The sequence below is a fragment of the Zeus faber genome (assembly GCF_960531495.2).
Source record: "Zeus faber genome assembly, chromosome: 17".
NCBI lineage: Eukaryota > Metazoa > Chordata > Actinopteri > Zeiformes > Zeidae > Zeus > Zeus faber.
This window is the reverse complement of record NC_137204.1, coordinates 4,151,362-4,174,334: the sequence shown is the minus strand read 5'-3', so window position 1 is coordinate 4,174,334 and position 22,973 is coordinate 4,151,362. Positions and strand designations below refer to the sequence as shown.

General features: G+C 42.0%; 1 protein-coding gene across 1 annotated transcript in view; it reads left to right on the top strand.

The window, feature by feature from the left end:
* tln1 (talin 1) overlaps positions 1-22,973 on the top strand; it is a 172,781-nt gene that overhangs the window by 24,634 nt on the left and 125,174 nt on the right. The window contains exons 5-16 of the mRNA XM_080017830.1: positions 412-564; positions 1,788-1,930; positions 2,458-2,585; positions 5,607-5,667; positions 6,890-6,994; positions 10,866-11,021; positions 12,086-12,187; positions 13,121-13,197; positions 16,687-16,867; positions 17,549-17,662; positions 17,815-17,923; positions 21,845-22,053. Of these exons, the coding sequence (XP_079873956.1) occupies positions 412-564; positions 1,788-1,930; positions 2,458-2,585; positions 5,607-5,667; positions 6,890-6,994; positions 10,866-11,021; positions 12,086-12,187; positions 13,121-13,197; positions 16,687-16,867; positions 17,549-17,662; positions 17,815-17,923; positions 21,845-22,053 (1,538 nt within the window). The remainder of the gene's footprint in view (positions 1-411; positions 565-1,787; positions 1,931-2,457; positions 2,586-5,606; positions 5,668-6,889; positions 6,995-10,865; positions 11,022-12,085; positions 12,188-13,120; positions 13,198-16,686; positions 16,868-17,548; positions 17,663-17,814; positions 17,924-21,844; positions 22,054-22,973) is intronic.

Sequence of the window (22,973 nt, the reverse complement as noted above, 5' to 3'; positions counted from 1 at the left end):
TTTCAATTTTAACGTTGGCAAGGAGGACATCGTCGGTCCTTAAGTCAGCCTACCTGTCCTTACTTTCTACATTTGTTTTAATAGCATAAATGGGCTGTAATTCCCAATAAAAAAAGAAGGTAATTATTTTTATTTTATTTTAGGCGATAGTGAGTTCTGGTTGGTTCTGGTTCTGGTCCTGTCCAATTATAGGGGAAAGACTAATTATAGTTTCCAACGCATGCCAACATTATTAGGCAGTTTTTATGGGAATTTAGGAAATTTTGAGGAAACACTTCAATTATTTGGTTTGATGTTGGTTTTATGGAGATTGGTGATGGCACTGTGTGTGAAGTTTTTTGGCTAGAATAGGATTTTGCATGTGTATATATTTTATGAGATATTGTAATATTGTAACAAATTATTTTCCAGGCATCACAAACTATGATGAGTACTCATTGGTTCGAGACATCGGTGAGGAGAAAAAAGAAGAAATCACCGGCACCCTGAAACGAGACAAGACCTTGCTCCGAGATGACAAGAAGATGGAGAAGTTAAAGCAAAAGCTGCACACAGACGATGAGCGTGAGTTCTCTCATATTTTTTTCTCATATCGTGACGTTTTGCATATCTCCAATATGCACATTGGCTTTTCATTTAAAAATATGTAGACTGTACTTAAATGCAGTCCAATAGGGCGAACATATAATGCCCTTGCTAACAATGATAAACATTTTATGGAAAATGGCAACCCTATCTCTTATAAATGTGCAAGTGCTGCACAACCTGCACTGAATAAAATGATCAAATTAAAAAATTCGTAAAAAAAAAAAAACCCTAAGAAAATGTCAGATTAAGAAATTTAAGTATTTTTTTTTTTTTTAAATGCATCCAATAACGCCAATAAAAATTTTTCAATGTATATTATCTTCATTAGGAGTCCACCCATATTGTTATTGTTTGAATATTTATAATTATTCTCCTTGTAATTATTCTACTTTTCGGGCTAATGTGTCTGGAACAAGACAACCGTTGCAGCTACGACACAGTAGATATGTCATTCGAACCAGGACGTCGGAGACATCTCGTTCAAGTTTAATCCAAATCGATCTACATACGAGTAGGAATTAATGGAAAAACTGACAAAATTTGACTCGAAGTAGCCGAGCGTGCATCACCAACAGGCCAACGTTCAAAAACTTCCGGTCGGGTAGTGGAGTGAGATGAGTTTGTGGAGTAAGATGCTTTGTGACATTATCATCCAATTCGCTATAAAATCCATAATATATACTGTATATCTAAAATATATTTTATTATTGTGCCCTTTTTGTAAATATAAACGCAGTCTGTTCACCTCTAGTCCTGCGCCGTGTACCTCCTTCGGCATTCGAGCCAGTCGTAACATACAAACTCCAGAGTCCAGAACATATTGCATGTTTGTGTCCTCACACATGGAGATCTTTGTCAGCTCCAGAGCAACGGGTCTGAATCGTGTCCGTTTTACTTTAGTGCTGAAAGTAAAAAAAAAAAGTTGATGAGATGTCTCTGAGGGACATGCAGTTTTAATCCGTTTGAATTGGAACTGTGTTGTTGGGAACTTCCACACGGAGTGATTCCCTTCCACTGCGACACCATGAGGCAGGACTCTGTGCACTACAGGTAGGAGACAGCCGACTTCAAATCTTTAGGATAAAGTAATAACATGCATCAAGCGTATCCTTGTATTTGTAAATCAGCGTGTCACCAGCATGTCACTGGGACTGGGACTGGGACTGGACAAACATAAACCTGGTTTTTAATGTTTTTAGTGAACTGGTTGGACCACGGCAGGACATTGAGGGAGCAGGGCGTGGAAGAGACGGAGATGTTACTTCTGAGAAGAAAGTTTTTCTATTCTGACCAAAACGTTGACTCCAGAGACCCAGTCCAGCTCAATCTGCTCTACGTGCAGGTAAACCCCACGGGGTGAATTTTACGGAGGAGGTGGTAAGAACAGTCATGGCTGGATCCTCTGATACAATCTTTCATTTAATTTGCCTGAAACTGCTTAAGTATTGTATATAATTCAATTGAAGATGACTTTAGAAGTGAAAAAGTGTGTGTGTGTGTGTGTGTGTGTGTGTGTGTGTGTGTGTGTGTGTGTGTGTGTGTGTGTGTGTGTGTGTGTGTGTGTGTGTGTGTGTGTGTGTGTGTGTGTGTGTGTGTGTGTGTGTGTGTGTGTGTGTGTGTGTGTGTGTAAATATATATATACAGTGTGTGTGTGTGTGTGTGTGTGTATATATGTATATATGTATATATATGTATGTATGTGTGTATATATGTATGTGTGTATGCGTGTGTGTGTGTACACACAGATATGTAGGTGTGTCTGTTTATATATATTGTATGTATATATATATATATATATTGTGTATATATTTGTCTTTCTTTCTGTTTCCAACATTGTTTCTTTGTCTGTTTTTGTATTAATTTGTAAAGGCCCGTGATGACATTCTGAATGGCTCCCACCCAGTCTCCTTTGACAAGGCCTGCGATTTCGCTGGCTATCAATGTCAGATTCAATTTGGGGACCATAATGAGGCAAAGCACAAGCCTGGATTCTTAGAGTAAGAACTGCATATCATTCACGATAATGTGATGTGAATAGAATGACGGTAACTCTTTAAGGGTGTAATTTCTCATTAAAGTAATTACTGCAAACTGAGAAAGTAATTTCTTATACACATATACATTTCCCCCCCTGTGGGCCCACCACCTGCAGGGATAGGCATCGGGGTCGGGTGCAATGCCAGCTGGGTGGCGGGCAAAGGCGGGGGCCTGGGACTGCTGATCCTCGGCATCACAGACTAGTTCTAGGGATCTGGAATGTCACCTTTCTGGCAGGGAAGAAGCCAGAGCTGGTGCCCGAGGTGGAGTGGTACAAACTAGATATAGTTGGGCTCACCTCTACGCACAGCACTGGCTCTGGAACGAAACTCCTGGAGAGGGGCTGGACTCTCTCCTTTTCTTGAGTTGCCCAGGGTGAGAGGCGCCGGGCGGGTGTGGGGATACTCACGAGCCCCCGGCTGAGTGCCGCTCTGTTAGGAGTTCTCCCCAGAGAACGAGAGGGTCGCCTCTATGCGACTACAAGTTGCTAAGGGGAAAGCTCTGACTGTTGTGTGTGCTTATGCACGAACACCAGTTCAGAGTATTCGGCCTTCTTGGAGTCTCTGGGTGGCGTCCTGGTAGGGGCTCCGCCTAGGCGCTCTATAGTTCTACTGGTAGACTTCAACGCTCATGTGGGCAACGATAGAGAAACCTGGAAGGGGGTGATGCGAGGAACGGCCTGCCTGATCTGAATCCGAGTGGTGCTTTGTTATTGGACTCCTGTGCTAGTTATGGATTGGCCATAACGAACACCATGTTAAGCATAGGTTGGCTCATAAGTGTACGTGGTACCAGACCACCTTAAGTCAAAGATCGATGATCGACTTTGTAGTTGTGTCATCAGATCTGCGGCCGTATGTCTTGGACACTCGGGTGAAGAGCTGTCAACTGATCACCACCTGGTTGTGAGTTGGATCAAATGGTGGGGGAGGCTGCCAGACAGACCTGGTAAACCCAAATGTATAGTGAGGGTAAACTGGGAATGCCTGGTGGATGCCCCTGTCCACGAGGTCTTCAACTCCCACCTCCGGAAGAATTTTTCGCGCATCCCGGGGGAGGTTGGTGATGTAGAATCCGAGTGGGTCATGTTCAAAACCTCCAGTGCAGAGGCGGCTGCTAGGAGCTGTGGTCGGAAGGCAGTTGGTGCCTGTTGTGGCGGTAACCCAAGAACCCGTGGAAACCAGCGGTGAAGGAAGCCGTCAAGCTGTAGAAGGAGGCATTTCGCGCTTGGCGGGCACAGGGGTCTCCTGAGGCAGCACACAGGTACCAGCAGGCTAGAAGGGCTGCGGCTTCGTTGGTCACTGAAGCAAAAACCCGGGTGTGATGGAGTGCGGCGAGGCAATGGAGAAGGACTTTCGGTTGGCCTCAAGAAAGTTCTGGCAAACTGTTCAGCAACTCAGAAAGGGAAAGCAGGGCTTGGCTCAGGCTGTGTTCAACCGGGGAGGAGAACTGCTGACCCGGACTGGGGATATTGTCAGGCGGTGGAAAGTGCACTTTGAGGAACTCCTGAACCTGACCAATACGTCCTCAGGGGAAGAGGCAGAGTCTGAAGACTCGGGGGAAGTCTCGTCCTTTTGCCTGGCAGAGGTCTCTGAGGCAGTTAAAAAGCTCCTTGGGGGCAAGGCGCCATGGTGGATGAGATTTTCCCTGAGATGCTGAAGGCTCTGGACATTGTTGGCCTGTCTTGGTTGACACGCCTCTTCAGTGTTGCGTGGATGTCGGGTACAGTACCTGTGGAGTGGGGTGGTTTGCAGCTGAGTGTAAAGCGGTTGGGATGAGTGTCAGCACCTCCACGTCTGAGGCCATGGTTCTCTGCCGAAAAACGGTGAATTGCTCCCTCCAGATGTCCAAGCTCCTCACCCTATCTCTAAGGCTGAGCTCAGCCACCCTATGGAGGAAACTAATTTGGGAGCGAGTTGCTGCCCCAAGTGAAGGAGTTCAAGTATCTTGGGATTTTGTTCACGAGTGAGGGGAAAATGGAGCGTGAGATGGACAGGCAGATTGGTGCGGCGTCAGCAGTGATGCAGTCGTTGTACCAGAACGTTGTGGTGAAGAGGGAGCTGAGCCGGAAGGCAAAGCTCTCAATTTACCAGTCCATCTACTTCCCAACCATCATCTATGGTCATGGGCTCTGGGTAGTGACCAAAAGAACAAGATCGCGAATACATAGGGTTAGGGGTTAGGGTTAGGGTTAGGGGTTAGGGTTAAGTGTGATGTTCTTGTGTTTGACGTACATGGGCCAGACGTGACCGTCAAACAGACCGGGCGGGTCTGGCACAGTGTAGTTCCTTGAGGATAATAAGCTCCGAAATGAGCTTCCTCCGTAGGGTGGCTGGGCTCAGCCTTAGAGTAGGGTGAGGAGCTCGGACATCCGGAGGGCGCTCGGAGTAGAGCCGCTGCTCCTTTGCGTCGAAAGGAGCCAGTTGGGGCATCTGATTAGGATGCCTCCTGGGTGCCTTCCTTTGGAGGTTTTCCGGGCACGTCCAACTGGTAGGAGACCACGGGGTAGACCCAGAATGCCCTGGAGGGATTACATATCCCAGCTGGCCTGGGAACGCCTTGGGTCCCCCATGAGGAACTGGAAAACGTTGCCAGGGAGAAGGGGGCCTGGAGCTCCTTGCTCAGCCTGCTGCAAACACGACCCGGCCCCACATAAGCGGAGGATAATGGATTGATGGATGGATGGACATATACATTTCCTGAAAATGCATCAAAGCAATTGCGAGCTAATAATTTATTTCTTATTTGGAAAAGTCAAGTCTCGTAAGGAAATAATATTTGGGTTGATTTGCAAGAAGGTTCATTTAGGATATTTTGGAAGACATTGTTTTTCATTATTCACCTTAAGTTTAAGTTTAAGTTTCGTTTAAGTTTCCTGGACATTTTTTCTTTTTTTTTATAATTGCCTTTTTTTGCATTTTATTTCAAGCAGTCTTTAAGAACAGTTCAAATAATTCACACTATTTTTTCCTCCCCCAAAGTTTGAAAGAATTCCTTCCCAAAGAGTACATCAAGCACAAAGGAGAGAAAAGGATCTTCCAGGTAAGAATTGAATATTGACCACCTCTACAAGACGAGCGTCAAAATTTACTTTTGAACACTGAAGTCATGGTTTTACGACAGTCTGAGCTGCAAATTGGGAAATGTTGTAGTCTTCTTTTTGTTGTGTGTGTCCTCATCTCTGATGCAGCAGTGATCTTAATGTGCTGCCATCTGTGACATTCAATCCAATTTGCATACAAATATTTTGTATTTGGCATTGTTTCACCTTCAGTGCTGGGACCATCAATTGTGTGTTGAAGAACGTGAAGAAGCTTAATTTATAGTTAATTATTTTTATCATTATTAAAGCTGCCTCAATGCCCATCTAATTTAACTCCGAACTGGTTAGGACAAATCTCGACCTCTCCTAAATCCGGCTTGAGATGGGAGTAGTATCTTAGATGGAGATAGCTGATAAATTGCTTTTACCCTCTGCCTAATTTGCGCCACTGAGAATTTTTGGGCGGTTAAGATTTCTTCCAAGATACTTGATAAATTTGTGCCCTGATCATTTTCCAGCATAACAAAACGGGAGACAAAAATCTCACATTGATACCAAATACCTTTTGTAAAAGTTGTGGATGTACTTGTAGGAGGGTTAATGTCTATACTTTTAAATGAATGTGCCGTTTACAGTAAATTAAACATAAAAAAAAAAAAGATTATTAAAAAACTTTATGCATTTGTAGCGGAAAAAACGTGTGTTCTGTTGGGAGTTTGGTCATTCACTTTTGGAAATATTGTTCACACAGACTGTCAAATCTGAAAAACATTCAAAGAGAAATCAAAAGTTTTGATAGGATTTAGATTCGAAAAGCACAGTACTTTGCTAAATTATTTCGGTTTTCAATTTAACATTCAATATAACACTGCTTACCCAAGCCTCACTTATCAGAATGTCCGGGTTCCTGCAAACTGCATAGCTTTCAATCTCCCAAATAACCACGATTCCCATGGTGGTTCAGGAAAACGAGGTTCAACTGCATGTGCTTCAGATGCATTCAAGCGATTTATTCACCTTACAAAGTAACGATCAATGTGCGGCACCGAAAATCTTATTCGATATTGGATTAAAAAAACATACAAAGGGTTGCACCTCTATCCTGGCAGCAACGGTAAATCCAAAAGAATATTTTGCGCTAATATTTGAACACCAATCGGTCATCACTGGGAATTCAGTAGAATAAATTGACAATTCTAATTTGTTTCCTTCCATTGGCAGGCTCACAAAAACTACCAGAACATGACTGAAATAGAGGCCAAAGTCAGCTATGTTAAGCTTGCCAGGTCGCTCAAAACGTATGGAGTGTCCTTCTTCCTCGTGAAGGTAAGGAAAGAGACCAAGATAACAGTAGCATACCAGTGTGACATTCAGTTTTATCCCAATTCCTAGTCAGGACACAACCTGGACCATATTTGCGATGATTGGTCTCATTTTTAGATTTGTATCATTGCCTCTATTTTTGCATTTTGGAAAATCCTCATTATGTTGAGAAATCTATATCCCTTACCCACTGCACCAAAAACCCAGTAACACCCGCTAACAGCCGGTATTTGTCCCCAGTGGGAAAGGAAAAACCCGGGTCTCAGTCTCGGGTCAAATAAAACTGCAATAGACACAGATTTTAATTGGCTCCACCTCCGATTGGCTCTGATGTGAACAGGAAACTGGAATTAATTAATTAATCAATTAAGTAATTAATTAATTAATTTATTTATTTTGGCCCCTTTACCTGCGATGCGACGCACATTGAAATTCTTCACATTGGCGTATAAATAAACAGGAATATCCATGTATCATTCCATCATTTCATATCCCATTTAGAATCCAAAATCAGAAGTTATTGATTTTTTTTTTCGGCATGGGGGACCGTGAAATGTGAGTGTGGAGATTGCCCCATGGGTCCCGCAGTGGAGAACCCCTACTCTTCCCGCCGGGCTCGGAGTCAGTCCAGCATTGCCATAAGCCGTTTCCCATTCCCCGCTGTCAATGGACCAACAGCATGGAGTATCTGTGCCCGGGTTCACACCGGAAACATGGAGAGTGCGAATTCATGCTGCTTCTACTGTAGTGCTGATACTTTTGAACGGCTCAAAATACTTTTTTTTCCTTTTATTTTTTTTCTCCCTTTTGTTTTACAGTTTAATGTTGATGTCTCCTCTACTCTTTTGTTCCCAATGACACTGTGAACCATGTCCCTTTTCCGACATGTTTGGGATGTAGAACGTGATGCACAAGAAAAAAAAAGCATTTCTCCTGGCAATGGGAAAGATATTTTTAGTAAGTTAACCCTGGTTTAAAAAAAAATATAAAAATAAAAATTAGTTTCAGTGTGAAAACAGTACTACTTGAAAATGATCTCCTATCCTGCTGACAGTTACGGTAACATGTATTTCTGACAGACAACTCTTCGATTAAATTTTAATTGATCTTTATTTATTTTGCATTGTTTGAGTTTAGGTGTCTGGTAGGGCTCAACATTAACTTTTAAAAGTGGTTGCCAGGCTGGCACCCAGGCATCAGCTTTTGGTTGCCAAGTAGTGAAAATGAAAATATGCTTGCCATTTTTTGTCACCTAATATTTTGCGTAATCAAGACACTACACAGTTAAATGTCAGCTTAATAATGGAAATATGACTTCAAATAATGTTAAAAGCTTTATTACAGCAACCAAACAAAATTCTTAGTAGTTTGTGTTTTATCTCTTACTTTACAGAATTTGAATCTTCAGTGGGAAAGAAACACAAGTCAAGACAGACAAGAGCTGTGATAACACTAACGCCTCTGATCACAGTTGGCCTGATCACAATTAGCATGTCTGTCTTTCTTATATCCACATTTATGTTTGTCGTCTCATTGTTAACAATGTAAAATTTGAATTTGCGTTTTTCAATTAAATGCAGCTCGACACCAGATGAGATCTGAGAAATGCTCATTATTAATGCTGTCTGTCTACAAAGATAATAACTGGTCATTATTTTGTAACAGCTACTGTATATGGTGACAAATTTGACCAAATTGACTAGAAAAAGAACAAAGATGGAAAAAGACTAGTTGGCTTCTTAAAGGGGGCCTATTATGCAAAACTCACTTTAAGTGAATTTTTCCAAACAAAACCGTAGTTCTATGTATTTTATTTATTTTATTCTCCGAAGTTTCTGTTATTGAATGAAACAAAAGCCCCTCTGCTCAGCTCCGGACACCGCTGTGAAAATCATAACAAACTTTTAAATTTGGCCTTGTACAGTAAAGCTAATATGAGTCTAGATTTGGCAACTGGTTTGCTTATTTCTCGCCTCAAATTTGTTTGGAAACAGATTTTAGTGTACTGATAAGGTGAAATCAGTGAAAGTTTACAGAGAAATGCAACAGAAGCCGGAGTAAAGCTCAAACCCCATTGGCTCACAGAAACCGGAACTTGCTCTCAAAGAAGAGGCTCACAGAATATGTGGCCTCGGGAGGGTGGCTCCACCCACTGAAACAGCCGGTTTTCAGACAGGCGGATTGGACGCATATAATAATGGCTCAAATGCGTAACCTGAGTGGTATTTTCTGCAAAAAACTTTCATGGGATTCACTTGGTAAAAGGGAGCATAATGGGTCCGCTTTAAGTACACAGTATCGTTAGTTAGTTTTCATTTTCTTCTGTCTAGTTTTAACTAAAATGTTATTTCACACCTAGTTTTAGTGTTCAGTTTAGTTTGAGATAACTGTACAGGGATGCAAAGACATGTATGGGTGCAAAATGGTCTGAAATATTTTTATTGACAATTTTTCAGAGTTCCCATGAATGCATCACTTCTGACATGAATTACAGTTTTCCAAACCTTTGAATGCAGCATCACTTCCTTCTTTGGAGTGCTTTCAACTAGGGACTAGAGCTGTGCTCGCATCTTAGTTATAACGTAATATCAGCAAACGATTTCACTAGTTAATTGTTTGCGGATGAGCAAAGGAAAAATAAATAAATAAAAAATAAAAATACTCTTTGGGTTACTTTGGATGATTAAGACAATTAAGTTACCCAAAATGACGTGGTGAAAGAATATTCACCAAAAAGGGAGTGGTTCTCATCCCTGACTGTAATAACCTTGCTCTACTGCCGTCCACTGTAATCTAGTAGCCCGGCAGGAGAGACGCTCTGTGGGGCGCTGGGATTTTTTAACTGAACTATGAGCAGGACGCACACTTTTGCTTTCTCTCTGTGGAAATCAGATGTTTTCACATCACAGATGACGAAAGGCATTGAAACATGAACAGGTGCCTGTGCGCACGTGAGTAAACGCATCAACAGCAATATTTAAATATCACTGTGGCAGTTTCAGGGCCCTCCGGCACAGAGACACAGATTATGGGGTTGAGAAAACACCGATTATTGTGGAGCAGATGGACACGTGTCATGACATGGGCTCTTCTCTGTGTGGGGATGTTAAACCAACCAACGAGTAACAGGTATGCAGCCACTCTGATCCTGGGCCCCAATTACGTAGTCCCAGGACAGGTATGGCTGCTCCGACCACACCATCCCCTTATCCCACTCACTAATGCAACAAATGTATTTGTTTTGGGTTGCTGTTTGCTTTCCCTATTTTTTATGTTAGAAAATGGTTGCCAAATGGGGCAACCAGAGGCCATGAAATGGTTGCCAATTAACTCAATCTGGTTGCTCAGGTAAACCGTTGCTGTCGAGCCTTGTTTGGGCTCTACTGCTCATCACTCCCAGAGAGGTGTACAGAAAACATAGGCATACTTAATGGGCTCGAAATATTGGAGTGTTGAGCTTGAACCCCTCCATTGGCTAGAAGAGTTGAGCCCAACAGGTGGATGCAGGGGAGGTGGAGGGAGCACATCAAGCAAAGCAGGCGGCAAAGCAGATCAGACAAGAGGGATTGGCTGCTTAAATAGGCCGATCCATATGGGTATGTCTAGCAACGGAACTAGCTCTGCAAGCTATGCTTCATTTTTGCCAAAGATAATCTTGTATGGGCATTTGTATGGTCATATTTTGTATTCATCAATTTCATTTGAAAAGGCCTTTGACAAAATATAGTTCTTGTCAAAGGGACCACAATATATTTTTGACTGTATGGTCCTTTAATACTTTGAAGACTAAATAGTAGCCATAAATAGTTTCCAATAGATGTACAAATACTGTGGGTGTTGCACGCCTAACAACAACCATCTCAAACCTCTGCAGGAAAAAATGAAGGGCAAAAACAAACTGGTCCCACGTCTGCTGGGAATCACCAAGGAGAGTGTCATGAGGGTAGATGAGAAGACCAAAGAAGTGATCCAGGAATGGAACCTGACTAACATCAAACGCTGGGCCGCATCACCTAAAAGCTTCACACTGGTTGGAACTCCAAGATTTCTGATGTTCAATTTTGAGGGTGGGAGTTGGGGTGGGACTATTCAAGACTCACCCCTAGGGTTCTTTTGACTATCTTGTGAAACTTCCCCAAATCAGGCAGTTTTTTAGCTATATCCGCACATACGTTTGCTCATATTATCGTGTCTTGGTGTGGTTTTAGCAGTAATATAACTACTATAACTATAAATTATAGTTATTAGTTATATTACTGCTTACTACTTTTTGCAATTGCTGCGGTGCATCCAAAGTCTACTGCTGCCTACACAGTGGGAAAGTATTATATTAGCCGTGCTAATAATGAAAATAAATGTTGGCCCTATTGGACAGCACAAAGACAAGGTGCAGCAATAGTGACGTGTTCAGTTATTTATATTTACATTTTACATTTATTAATTTAGCAGACGCGTTTGTCCAAAGGGACTTACATGAGAGGCTAGACACAATCAAGTGTACATCGGCCATTTGAGCAACCTCAAATTTAAGTGTCTTGAGTACCTGTTTCTAAATTCTACAAGATACAGTAAGGAATCTGAATAAAATATATATATATTTTTTTCAGTACCCATATGTTGTTAGTGCATTATATCAATACAGTGACTTAATTGTAGTCAACATCAACAAAAACAAGAATAGTTAGTCATAGGTAACATAGAATCATTCTTTATGAAGTTATGAATGATGGGAACCAACACGTATACACAGTAGCAAGCAATTGAATGATTAACGCCTTCTCATCCATCACACAAACATGTAAGATTGACAAGCACAATTGATTCTTGAAGACAGTCTGTTTTTCTTCTTGACTTGGATCGCACCGCCAGAAGTTCCCACGCATCAGATAGGACAGTATACGTAAACAACGTCTTGATCTTAAATTAGGTTACCCTTGTATAATGTTCTCTCCAAAGCGCTAAAAATAACCTTTTATTGTTAATTTTGGCTAATTAATTAATTAATTTTCGGCTTCTCAAATTCACAGCAACAAAATTTTTGTGAAGCGTCAAAGGCCGTGCGTGGCATTTGACTGCATTTTCCTCTAAACCCAGGACTTTGGGGATTACCAGGACGGGTACTACTCCGTGCAGACCACTGAAGGAGAGCAGATTGCTCAGCTGATCGCCGGATACATCGACATCATCCTCAAGAAGGTAACAGTATTTACAAGCGTTTTCACGGGTTGCTTTGTTGTGACAAGGTAGAAAATATCCAGTTACTACTACGCACTCTCTACACTGAGTGCCTATCATCATTGCCCCTTTTTACCAACTAACCAGTCAGATTAAATGTGATGTGACAGAATGTGAATTGAGTTTGGGCAACCAAACTCAATTAGCAGGTCACACCAATCGGTATGGACTCAAAACAAATTGGTAGAAATCACTGAGGCAATTTATAAGATTAAGTTAAATCAAAAGCGGTGGTTTATGCTGGCTGTGTATATAGATGGATAGATAGAGATATGTGTATGTAGTCCTTCCCCCTCTTCATGATGCTAATTTCCCAATTTTTGAATAAAGATAATGTTGGGGAAAAAATTAATAAATCAACATAAAAGTCCAAGTCAAATTAAAATGTGTTTTTTGTTAAAAACATTGATATACTGTACATTTTATTGGTCAAATAATAACCATTCATACTATTTTATTAACGTATTCTGGCAAATCTCACTACCTGTCCTTCCAGGTGGGGTTGAGAGTTCCCAAGTAAGTGCCAGGCCTTGATTCAAAATAAAAATGTGTATCTATTACCTTTTATGAAGGACCTGGCTTAAGCAATAAGTATTGCTACATGAGGGAATGTAGTTCAGGTGTCTTCTAGAAATGTTTGCTTTCATCAAGTGGAGAAAAAATTGGTTTAACAAATTGAAGATTTCATCTTGATTCAATTATGTTTTTTTCCAGTGTAAATTGCTGGAAGGAAGACACCACTAGCAAGTTCTTCTTCAGTTTTGTCACTACAACTAGCAACAGCGTCACAGCGTAGCCATTTTGCAAATGTTGTCTTTCCCTTTTGTAACGGTCTTGTTTAATCGGTTATGATTAATCAAAACTGGTCACAGATGCCTTAATGTGTTTTCCTAGAAAAAAAGCAAAGACCATTTTGGTCTAGAAGGAGATGAGGAGTCCACCATGCTGGAAGATTCTGTGTCACCCAAGAAGTAAGTGCCATGTAAATCTGGAAATGCATGACATTACATTATATTACTTAATTTAGCAGTACAAGCACATTTTGTCAGTAGTATCAAAGCAACTATATCATTGTCACAGCGAACTAAAGGTTCTCTATAGGCATAAGTAGAATTTATAGAGTTTTTTAGTAAAGGGGGGTTGATATCCTTAGGAGATACATGTCGAGAAGAGTAAAATGGGATGGAGATCCCTAAGAGACAGGTCTGTACAAGTGGGGTCCAGGTGTAGTCCTAAGATATGTGGTGGTGAAAAATGGAAAGCTCTGGTGGAAAAATGGGAAGCGATTCAGCTGTTCTGACATTAGGAGGGAGCTTCCACCATTGCAGTGCCTGGGATATTTTTAAGGTGCTACATCCATGCGCTTAAACTGCCGCTGATGCGGTTGGCTGGTTTATTCTCCCATACATTATCCGCTGTACATTAAAATAATTGGCGGTTACGATTGAAAATAGAAAATTTTTACTTGAAGTTTTCTAAAAACAAAAATTTGTCAAGTGGGGGGAAAATAATCACATTTATTCCAGACATGTTCATGACATGTTGAGCCACTCAGATTTTCCATGAATTTAGGGCTGCACCTGACTCAGAATTTTGTCAGTCGAATCAGATGCCCCGGGGGGGCATGGAGGAACAGTGATCGAGCGATTGCTCGTGCCTAGAGTTGGGCCGACCGACCCGGTAGATTCAAGATTCAAGATTTTTATTTGTCACATACATATACATACTTTCATACATATATGCAGTGAAATGTAATGCAACGCACCCGGTGATAGCACACAATATGTCCTCGGAAAAAAAATAAAAGTAGAAAATTCCTTTCTAATAGACCGACTAACTGACTCCTAAAACGTAATACAGTAAGTTGAATACTTATAGAATAAGATAAAAATATATAGAATAAAATACAATAAAAATAAATTGAAATAAAATGGGATAGATAGAAGGAATATGCCTATGTATATACAGATATGTGCATTTAAAGTGGCATGTGAATTAAAGTGGCATGCTAATGTGAATAGAGGAAGTAGTGTTTGGGATAATACAGCACAGTATACAACAGTACGGCGCAGCAATACGGCATCACGAACAACCCTGAACAGTGATACAGTATGCGGTACAGTATGCTACATACAGTACAGTAGGTAGTGGAGCCTAGTGCATGGCTCAGTTAGGACCCCTGGTGAGGTCAGCGTTGACAGTTCTAATGGCTTGAGGGAAGAAACTCCGTCTCAGTCTCTCTGTTCTCGCTGTGTGACTGCGGAGGCGCTTGCCTGACCGGAGCAGCTGAAACAGTCCGTTGTTGGGGTGATGAGGATCCTTCATGATCCTGCGGGCTCTGCTACTACACCTCCTGGTGTATAGCTCCTGCAAGGGGGGGAGGGTAGTTCCAGTGGTACGTTCAGCTGAACGCACCACCCTCTGCAGGGCCCGCCTGTCCTGGGCAGTACAGTTCCCAAACCAGGCAGTGATGTTGCCGAGTGATGTTGCCTGTCAGGATGTAACCGGAGCGCCGGCGCAGGCGACCGCTAGGGGCGGCGCCACTATCGCCTTGGTAGACTGTAGTATCGATAAGCTCCGACGTTACCAGTACTTTTAACAGTATTGAATAATTTCAAGCAGCACTATGTAACATTTGGTATTTGGGATTTGGCGGCCCTACAGTTTCTGAGTGCAATTGCACTTTTATACCACTCGTAAAACTCTGTTCGGTGTCAAATTTGAACCTTATTTGTCACGTTTCAATAACAGTTTGCTACAACGCAAATATAATGTACAGCTAGGTTATTCATTCTCCATTATTAACAGGTCAGTGTACCATCAAAATGATTTTGAAGCGATTATTTTAAAGCAGAAAAAGGTTACATAGTGTGGCTTTGAGAAAATAGATTTCCTATTTATTTAGGCTATACAACCCGTTTCTAACTTGTGATAAGATTAAGATATTTGTCTATGAAGCATTGTTGCTTTTATCAGAAGAGTCATCTCGCTCGCTCCTGCTCCATCGCTGGAGTGGAGTCTCTTAAAAAAAAACAAAAAAAAAAACAAACAACAACAAAAAAAAACAAAAACGATATGAGTACTGTTAAAGTACCGGATCATAAGCAGTATTGGTAAGAGAAATAGTACCGTTTAAATCTTAAGATACCCAACCCTACTCGTGCCCCGTCCCTCCAAATAAAACAACTAAAAACACACTGTTTTTAGTTGTTTTATTTGGAGGGACGGAGCACAGCGCTAGGGAAGCACAGAGAGCCATGTTCATGTCTGGACGATTCATACATAAAAATATATTTATGATTCCCCTTATTTATAATCTCTCATTGAAATGTTATCCCTGTGCATTTAGTAATCTGTTTTATCCTGTTATTTTCTAATGCACACTGACTGACAAAAAATAAAAATAAATGACTGCTTGACTTGAAGAATCTCACTCGACTAACGGGTTTCCGACTGATTATTTGACTCATCGACTTTCAGGGGGCAGCCCTACCTCAATTACTTCCCCTTTTTTGGGGAAGTAATTGAGGGGGAACAGTAAGACTTCTAGATGAGTGTGTCTCTCTCAACCCCGCCACAACTCATTACAGCTGTTTTGCTCAAGTTTTGAAAGAAAACAAGGTTAACTAATTTCAACGCTATCGAGCCCAAAAATAGATAAAAATGTATCTCCTCACAATGTTAAGACTTGGCCCGTTTTCCTTCGACACTGCATTGGTACACATTGAAATCACAAATCATGCCAGGGATTACAGTTCTTAACCACACTGTGGGTAAGAACTAGTCGTCGTAGTATGTAGAGGAACAGTAGAAATTGTAATTTTAGTAATTGTAACACCTAATTGTAATAGGTTTCTAAGTGCTCTATTCAAATTTAACAATGTAGGACTATTACGAAAAGTCAAGGCAGGATTAAAACAGTGCTCACACACTCGTTAAAATATTTCAAGTTTTAATTCCCAGTGGCAATCAACGTTCAACATATGTATTTTTGTTTATCAGCATGTACTGCATTTCTGAGCTCTGAGAATGTTTTTCTATTCTCCAGTAAAATATACTATCAGTTCCCTAATCACTTTCATACATTGCAAGTTTTGGTTAACACGCAACTTTGTTAAACGGGATAAATGGTTATCCAAGCTGGCATGTCCAATGTGAAATAAAACCATTTCTTCACAATTGCTCTGCTTCTTGCACTAAGGGAGTACAGCCTTTTGATGACATGTATTAAATATTCACTGAAGTGGTTTCTACATTCACTGTTACAATCCATTATGGACACTAACTAGTTGTCTTGTCCTGGTGAGAATGTGCTTAGTTAATCAAGTGTCGCTAATGCAAAACATCACTAACGGCACCTCCAATTTAATTTGTTTAACATTGTATGGTGAAATGTTTTTGTCCACCTCCTTCATTCTTATCTCCTTCTCCCTTTCAATCCCAATTTTCAATCTCACTAGATCGACGGTGATGCAGCAGCAGTTTAACAAGGTGGGCAAGGTGGAAACTGGCTCCGTGGCCCTGCCCGCCATCATGCGCTCAGGGGCCGGCGGCCCGGAGAGCTTCCAGATGGGGTCCATGCCACAGGCCAAGCAACACATTACTAGTGGGCAGATGCACCGCGGACATATGCCACCACTGGTAAGGAAAAAACTGTCAGATACAAAACATAGGTCGGAAACTAGCGACTTGCCATGGCCCAATCCTGGAGCTTCCAAACACTGCTTTTACCAGACAACAGTATGCGGCTGTCTCATGTATAGTTTTCCGAATCTAGGATTATCCTAACCTAGAATCTGCATTTTGTTTTCTGAATCTCTGTAGAATTTGTATTTGTAAATTCATATATAATTTTCGAATTTTCTATGCGGCCCCGAAAGGGACATGCAAAAAAGAAATATCCAAGAAGTTTCATACACGAGAAACTGTCACTGTAAGACCTAATTTTATTTTATTTTTTGTGACCTCATCCTCTTAACAATAAATAAAAATAAATTGTGCAGACCGAAAAAAAAAACTTGCAGTTGTTACAAGAGGTTGCCACCAGCAAGCATTGGCAAGATCAGTTGTAAGCAGAGAGATGTGTATAATGGATGTGAAACCAGGCGGAGAAGTAGTTGCCCATGACAACTGCCTGTGGCAACTGTTACTAACAGATCAGCAATAATGGACCAATGATGCCACTATTGACCAACCAGAATATAGTTTTCCACAGTGCTGTTTAATATATTTAATCAAGCATTTAACTGCGGTACGAACAAAGCTTTCCAAACAAGATGTGGGCCCCCCACATACCCATACTGTACTGTTTTCCATCCACAGACATCAGCCCAGCAGGCACTAACTGGCACCATTAACTCCAGTATGCAAGCAGTCCAGGCTGTCCAGGCTTCTCTAGACGAGTTTGACACCTTGCCCCCTCTCGGGACGGATTCTGTGAGGTTTATTTTGTCTTTATTGGAAATAATGACGATATTGTGTGATTTTTTTTTTTTTTTTTTTTTTTTTTTGAATTTAAAAGATGTACTCTGTGCCACTGTTTTTAGCAACTTTTCATTTGAAATAACATGAACGGCATTTTTTTCAAGGCCTCCCAAGCCTGGCGAAAGAACAAAATGGATGAATCCAAACACGAGATCCATTCCCAGGTGGACGCCATCACAGCGGGCACAGCCTCCATGGTCAACCTAACTGCTGGTATGAAAATACAGAAACAAGTAGTTTCAAAGATGCCAGGTGTTGAACATGTCAAAGTCCACTTTCACTTCCTGGTTTCCTCCCCAAGTTTTGTCCAAACGGACAGATATTCACACACTCTAAGCTACTAGCAAGCATATAGTATGTGAAGTGAATAACATTGCTCATCTTGTTACAATGGCACCTGTTATTGGGTAGGATATATTAGGCAGCAAGTGAACAGTCAATTCTTGAAGTTCATTTGTTGGAAGCAGGAAAAATGGGCAAGCGAAAGGATCTGAGTGACTTTGACAAGGACCAAATTGTGATGGCTAGACAACTGGGCCGGAGCATCAAAACCGCAGGTCTTGTGGGGTATTCCCGGTATGCAGTGGTCAATTCCTGCCAAAAGTGGTCCAAGGAAGGACAACCTGTGATCAATGCACCCAAGGCTCATTGATGCGCACAGTGCTTGGGGGCACACCTGAGTGGTCCGATCTCACGGAAGAGCTACTGTAGCACAAATTGGTGAAAAAGTTAATGCTGGCTATGATTTTTTGAATCACCTACAATGACCGTGTGAGTGTCAGAACTCGGTCATGGGCCAGTGGGCGAAGGTGGCCTGGTCTGATGAATCAAGTTTTTATTATTATTATTTTTTTTAGATTGTATTGTGGATGGCCGGGTGGGTGTGTGTCGTTTATCTGGGGAAGAGATGGAAAGCACTACCAGGATGCACTATGGGATGAAGGCAAGCTGGTGGAGGCAGTTTGATGCTCTGGGTAATGTTCTGCTGGGAAACCTTGGGTCCTGCTATTCATGTGGATGTTACTTTGACATGTACCACCTACCTTAACATTGTTACACACCAAGTACAAGCCTTCATTGCAATGGTATTCCCTGATGGCAGTGGCCTCTTTCAGCTTGATAATGTGCCCTGCCACACTACAATAATTGTTCAGGAATGGTTTGCAGTCTTGAAGGACTCCAAATTCGGGGGGGGGGGTATATATATAAACATAAATACACATACATACACACATATAACAACAGCGGTGGGTATACCACAACAAAAAATGTCAATGTCTCAATAACTTGTCATGTGCCCTTGAGCATCAATTACAGCTTGACAACGACATCTCATGCTGTTCACAAGTCGACTTATTGTCTGCTGAGGCATGGCACCCCACTCTTCTTGAAGGGCGGCCCTCAGGTCATTGAGGTTCGGGGGTACAGCGTTACGAGCCTCTACACAGCGACTCAGCTGATCCCATAGGTTTTCTATGGGATTCAGGTCTGGCAAAAGTACAGGCCACTCCATTTGAGGTACCCAGTCTCCAGCAGCCATTCCCTAAGAATGCGACCTCGATGAGCTGGAGCATTGTCATCCATGAAGATGGAATTAGGCCTGTGTTGTTCATGCATTGGGACAATGACTGGATTAATGATGTTATTCATCATTAATCCATCATTAATCCATCAATGTTATTGTCACTGTACCATTCACAAAGTGTAGGGCAGTTCTGTATTGACTAGACACACCTGCACACACTGTAACACCACCACCACCAAAGGCTCGTCTGGTGACAACAGTGGCTGATGCATAGCGCTTTCCTTGACATCTCCAACATCGTTGGCGGCCATCATTTCTGCTCAATGCAAATTGACTTTCATCAGAGAACAGCACTGAGGCCCACTGGTGCCTCGTCCAGCGTAAATGCTCCCTGGCCCGTGCAAGACGATGATGCCTGTGCCTGGTGGTGTGGTCAGGTTCCCTTGCAGGTCGTCTAGCACACAGACCACGATGATGTAAACGGTTTTGAATGGTCTGACGTGACACTTGGGTGCCTCTCACCTCCCTTAAATGTGCCTGGAGTTGAGTGGCATTCATCATCCGCTTCCGCAGGTCACTGTTCATAATGAAACGCTCATCATTGTGGGATGTGGCCAAAGGACGTCCACTTCTATGCCTTTCTGTGACTCTTCCAGTCTCTCTGTGTCTCTGTTGCAACCTGCTGATGACACTCTGTGACACTCTAAGCTCAGTGGCCACTTCCCTCTGAGAACATCCTGTTTAAAGCCTCGCAATGGCGAGGTACTGTTGATCAATTGTTAGGTGTCGTCTTGGTCTCATGATGTCAAAATGTGAACAGCATGATGAAGAGGACTGTTTAAATACCAATTCTAATTGAACCAGGAAATGTATTGGTCGATTCATGGATCACACACCTGTTGTGAATTTTGCCGTTCAGCTCCTTGTTAGAGAACAGCAAGTTGTGCAAAAAGTACTGAAACATTGAACAGTTGGATGTGCATTCAAAAGTTTAGAGAAGGTCAAATTAAGTTCACCTGTAAAGGTTATAGTGCATTTTAAGTTCATCCTGAAATTTCACCCGAAAGCCGATTATCCTTAACACATATATATATATATATACATATATATATATATATATATATATATATATATATATATATATATATATATATATATATATATATATATATATACACACACACACACACGTCATCCTGGTCCCTTTGCAGAAAAACAGCCCCAAAGCATGATGTTTCCACCCCCATGCTTCACAGTAGGTATGGTGTTCTTTGGATGCAACTCAGCTTTCTTTCTCCTCCTAACACGACAAGTTGAGTTTTTGCCAAAAAGTTCTATTTTGGGTTCGTCTGACATTCTCCCAATCCTCTTCTGGATCATCCAAATGCTCTCTAGCAAACTTCAGACGGGCCTGGACGTGTACTGGCTTAAGCAGGGGGACACGTCTGGCACTGCAGGATTTGAGTCCCTGGCGGCGTAGTGTGTTACTGATGGTAGCCTTTGTTACTTTGGTCCAAGCTCTCTGCAGGTTCTGGGATGTTTGCTCACTGTTCTTGTAATCATTTTGACCCCACGGGGTGAGATCTTGCGTGGAGCCCCAGATCGAGGGAGATTATCAGTGTATTGTATGTCTTCCATTTTCTAATATTTGCTCCCACAGTTGATTTATTCACAACAAGCTGCTTACCTATTGCAGATTCAGTCTTCCCAGCCTGGTGCAGGTCTACAATTTTGTTTCTGGTGTCCTTTGACAGCTCTTTGGTCTTGGCCATAGTGGAGTTTGGAGTGTGACTGTTTTAGGTTGTGGACAGGTGTCTTTTATACTGATAACGAGTTCAAACAGGTGCCATTAATACAGGTAACGAGTGGAGGACAGAGGAGCCTCTTAAAGAAAAAGTTACAGGTCTATGAAAGCCAGAAATCTTGCTTGTTTGTAGGTGACCAAATACTTATTTTACCGAGGAACCAATTAATTAATTAAAAATCCTACAATGTGATTTCCTGGATTCTTTCCCCTCATTCTGTCTCTCATAGTCGAAGTGTACCTATGATGAAAATTACAGGCCTCTCTCATCATTTTAAGTGGGGGAACTTGCACAATTGGTGGCTGACTAAATACTTTTTTGCCCCACTGTGTGTGTGTGTGTGTGTGTGTGTGTGTGTGTGTGTATACACACACACACACACACACACACACACACACACACACACACACACACACACACACACACACAACCTCCCCTTGCGGTTTCTGAGGCATGGCCTAGCTCTCAGATTCATTGGACCACACAAATCGCGCCACCACATTAAGGCTACAATTCCAGGTGGGGGGTTAGTTCTTCATATGTTATACCATGGGTCAATTTTATCTGACTCGCCAGGGTTTTATTGACCCTTCTCCAAATCTGATATTTTTGGCTGCACCCATCCTAATGTCAGAAGACTAGAAACATGAAGTTGAGCTGCTTCATCTCGTCCAAGGCTGAAGGCAACCTGCTGTAGGCGACATTGGGCAATGGGTGTACTGCAGTAATGGCAATAATTAATTTAGAATAAAATGTGATATTGCTGTTATCCTTTCCAACAATGTGTCCCCTTCCCTTCTCCAGGTGATCCAGCAGAAACAGACTACACAGCAGTGGGCTGCGCTGTAACAACAATTTCATCCAACCTGACAGAGATGTCTAAAGGTGTCAAGCTGCTAGCTGCCCTCATGGAGGATGAAGGGGCTAATGGGCAGCAGCTCCTTGGTGCCGCTAAGAACTTGGCTGGCGCAGTTTCCCACATGCTGAGGACAGCTCAGCCCGCCAGCGCTGAGGTCTGTGAGAAGTCTTACCGAAGTTCTACTCATTTCATCAAAGTGTCTTCATGTATAGGCAATTTCACTCTACAACATTGTTTTGTTGTGTATCTTGTTCCCTACAAATGTTTCTATGGTTATATTAATTCTTTATGATGATCAGAGATGGTGTTATCTTATCTTCTCATTCGTCCTCAACACTGAACTCTGCTAATTGACTTTCGAATGAAGGAAAAACTTTGGGGATCATCCAGCGTTTATTGAACCATGGTTCTGGTACTGTGGTTGAACCCCAGCAATGGTGCTTTAGCAACTTGATGACTTAGGTTAGGGAAGGTAAGGGAGTACTACCCAATGGTGGTAGTGGCTCAGAGTTGGTCGAGTAGATCAGAGGATTGCTGGTTTTATCCCCAGCACTCGAAGTAGCATGCAAGAGTCCTTGAGCAAGACAATGAACTCCTGGCTGCTTCCGATGAGCATGTTAGCACCTCGCTAACACCTTTATGAGCTAAAAAGGGCCCTGCATCAAATGCAACCCATTTATTAGACCACCCTGGAGGTATACATGCTCCTGGTTGAGTCAACACCTTGTATGAAGAGATACAGTAATCCCTCTGTGCATGTGAGCATGAACAGTGCATTCGACTGACAAAACCCAGCTATCATTTAATTATGAGCCTTATAGGATTGTATTTCAAACCCTGTGAAGTGCCAAAAAGGTTGGAGCTCACCTCCTGTCCGTTAGAGGAAAGCACCAAGCCTAGAAAGAAGGCAAGCAGATTGTTTTCAGGGTTCATTGCATGCACAGAACCTCCACCACCAAGAATAGAGATTTTAATTGTGGAGGTTGTAGTCACTGGGATCCTTTCAGGAAGTGACCAACAAGGCCATGGGAACAGACATCAATATTCTCCACCCTCAAGCCTGCAGAAACTTCA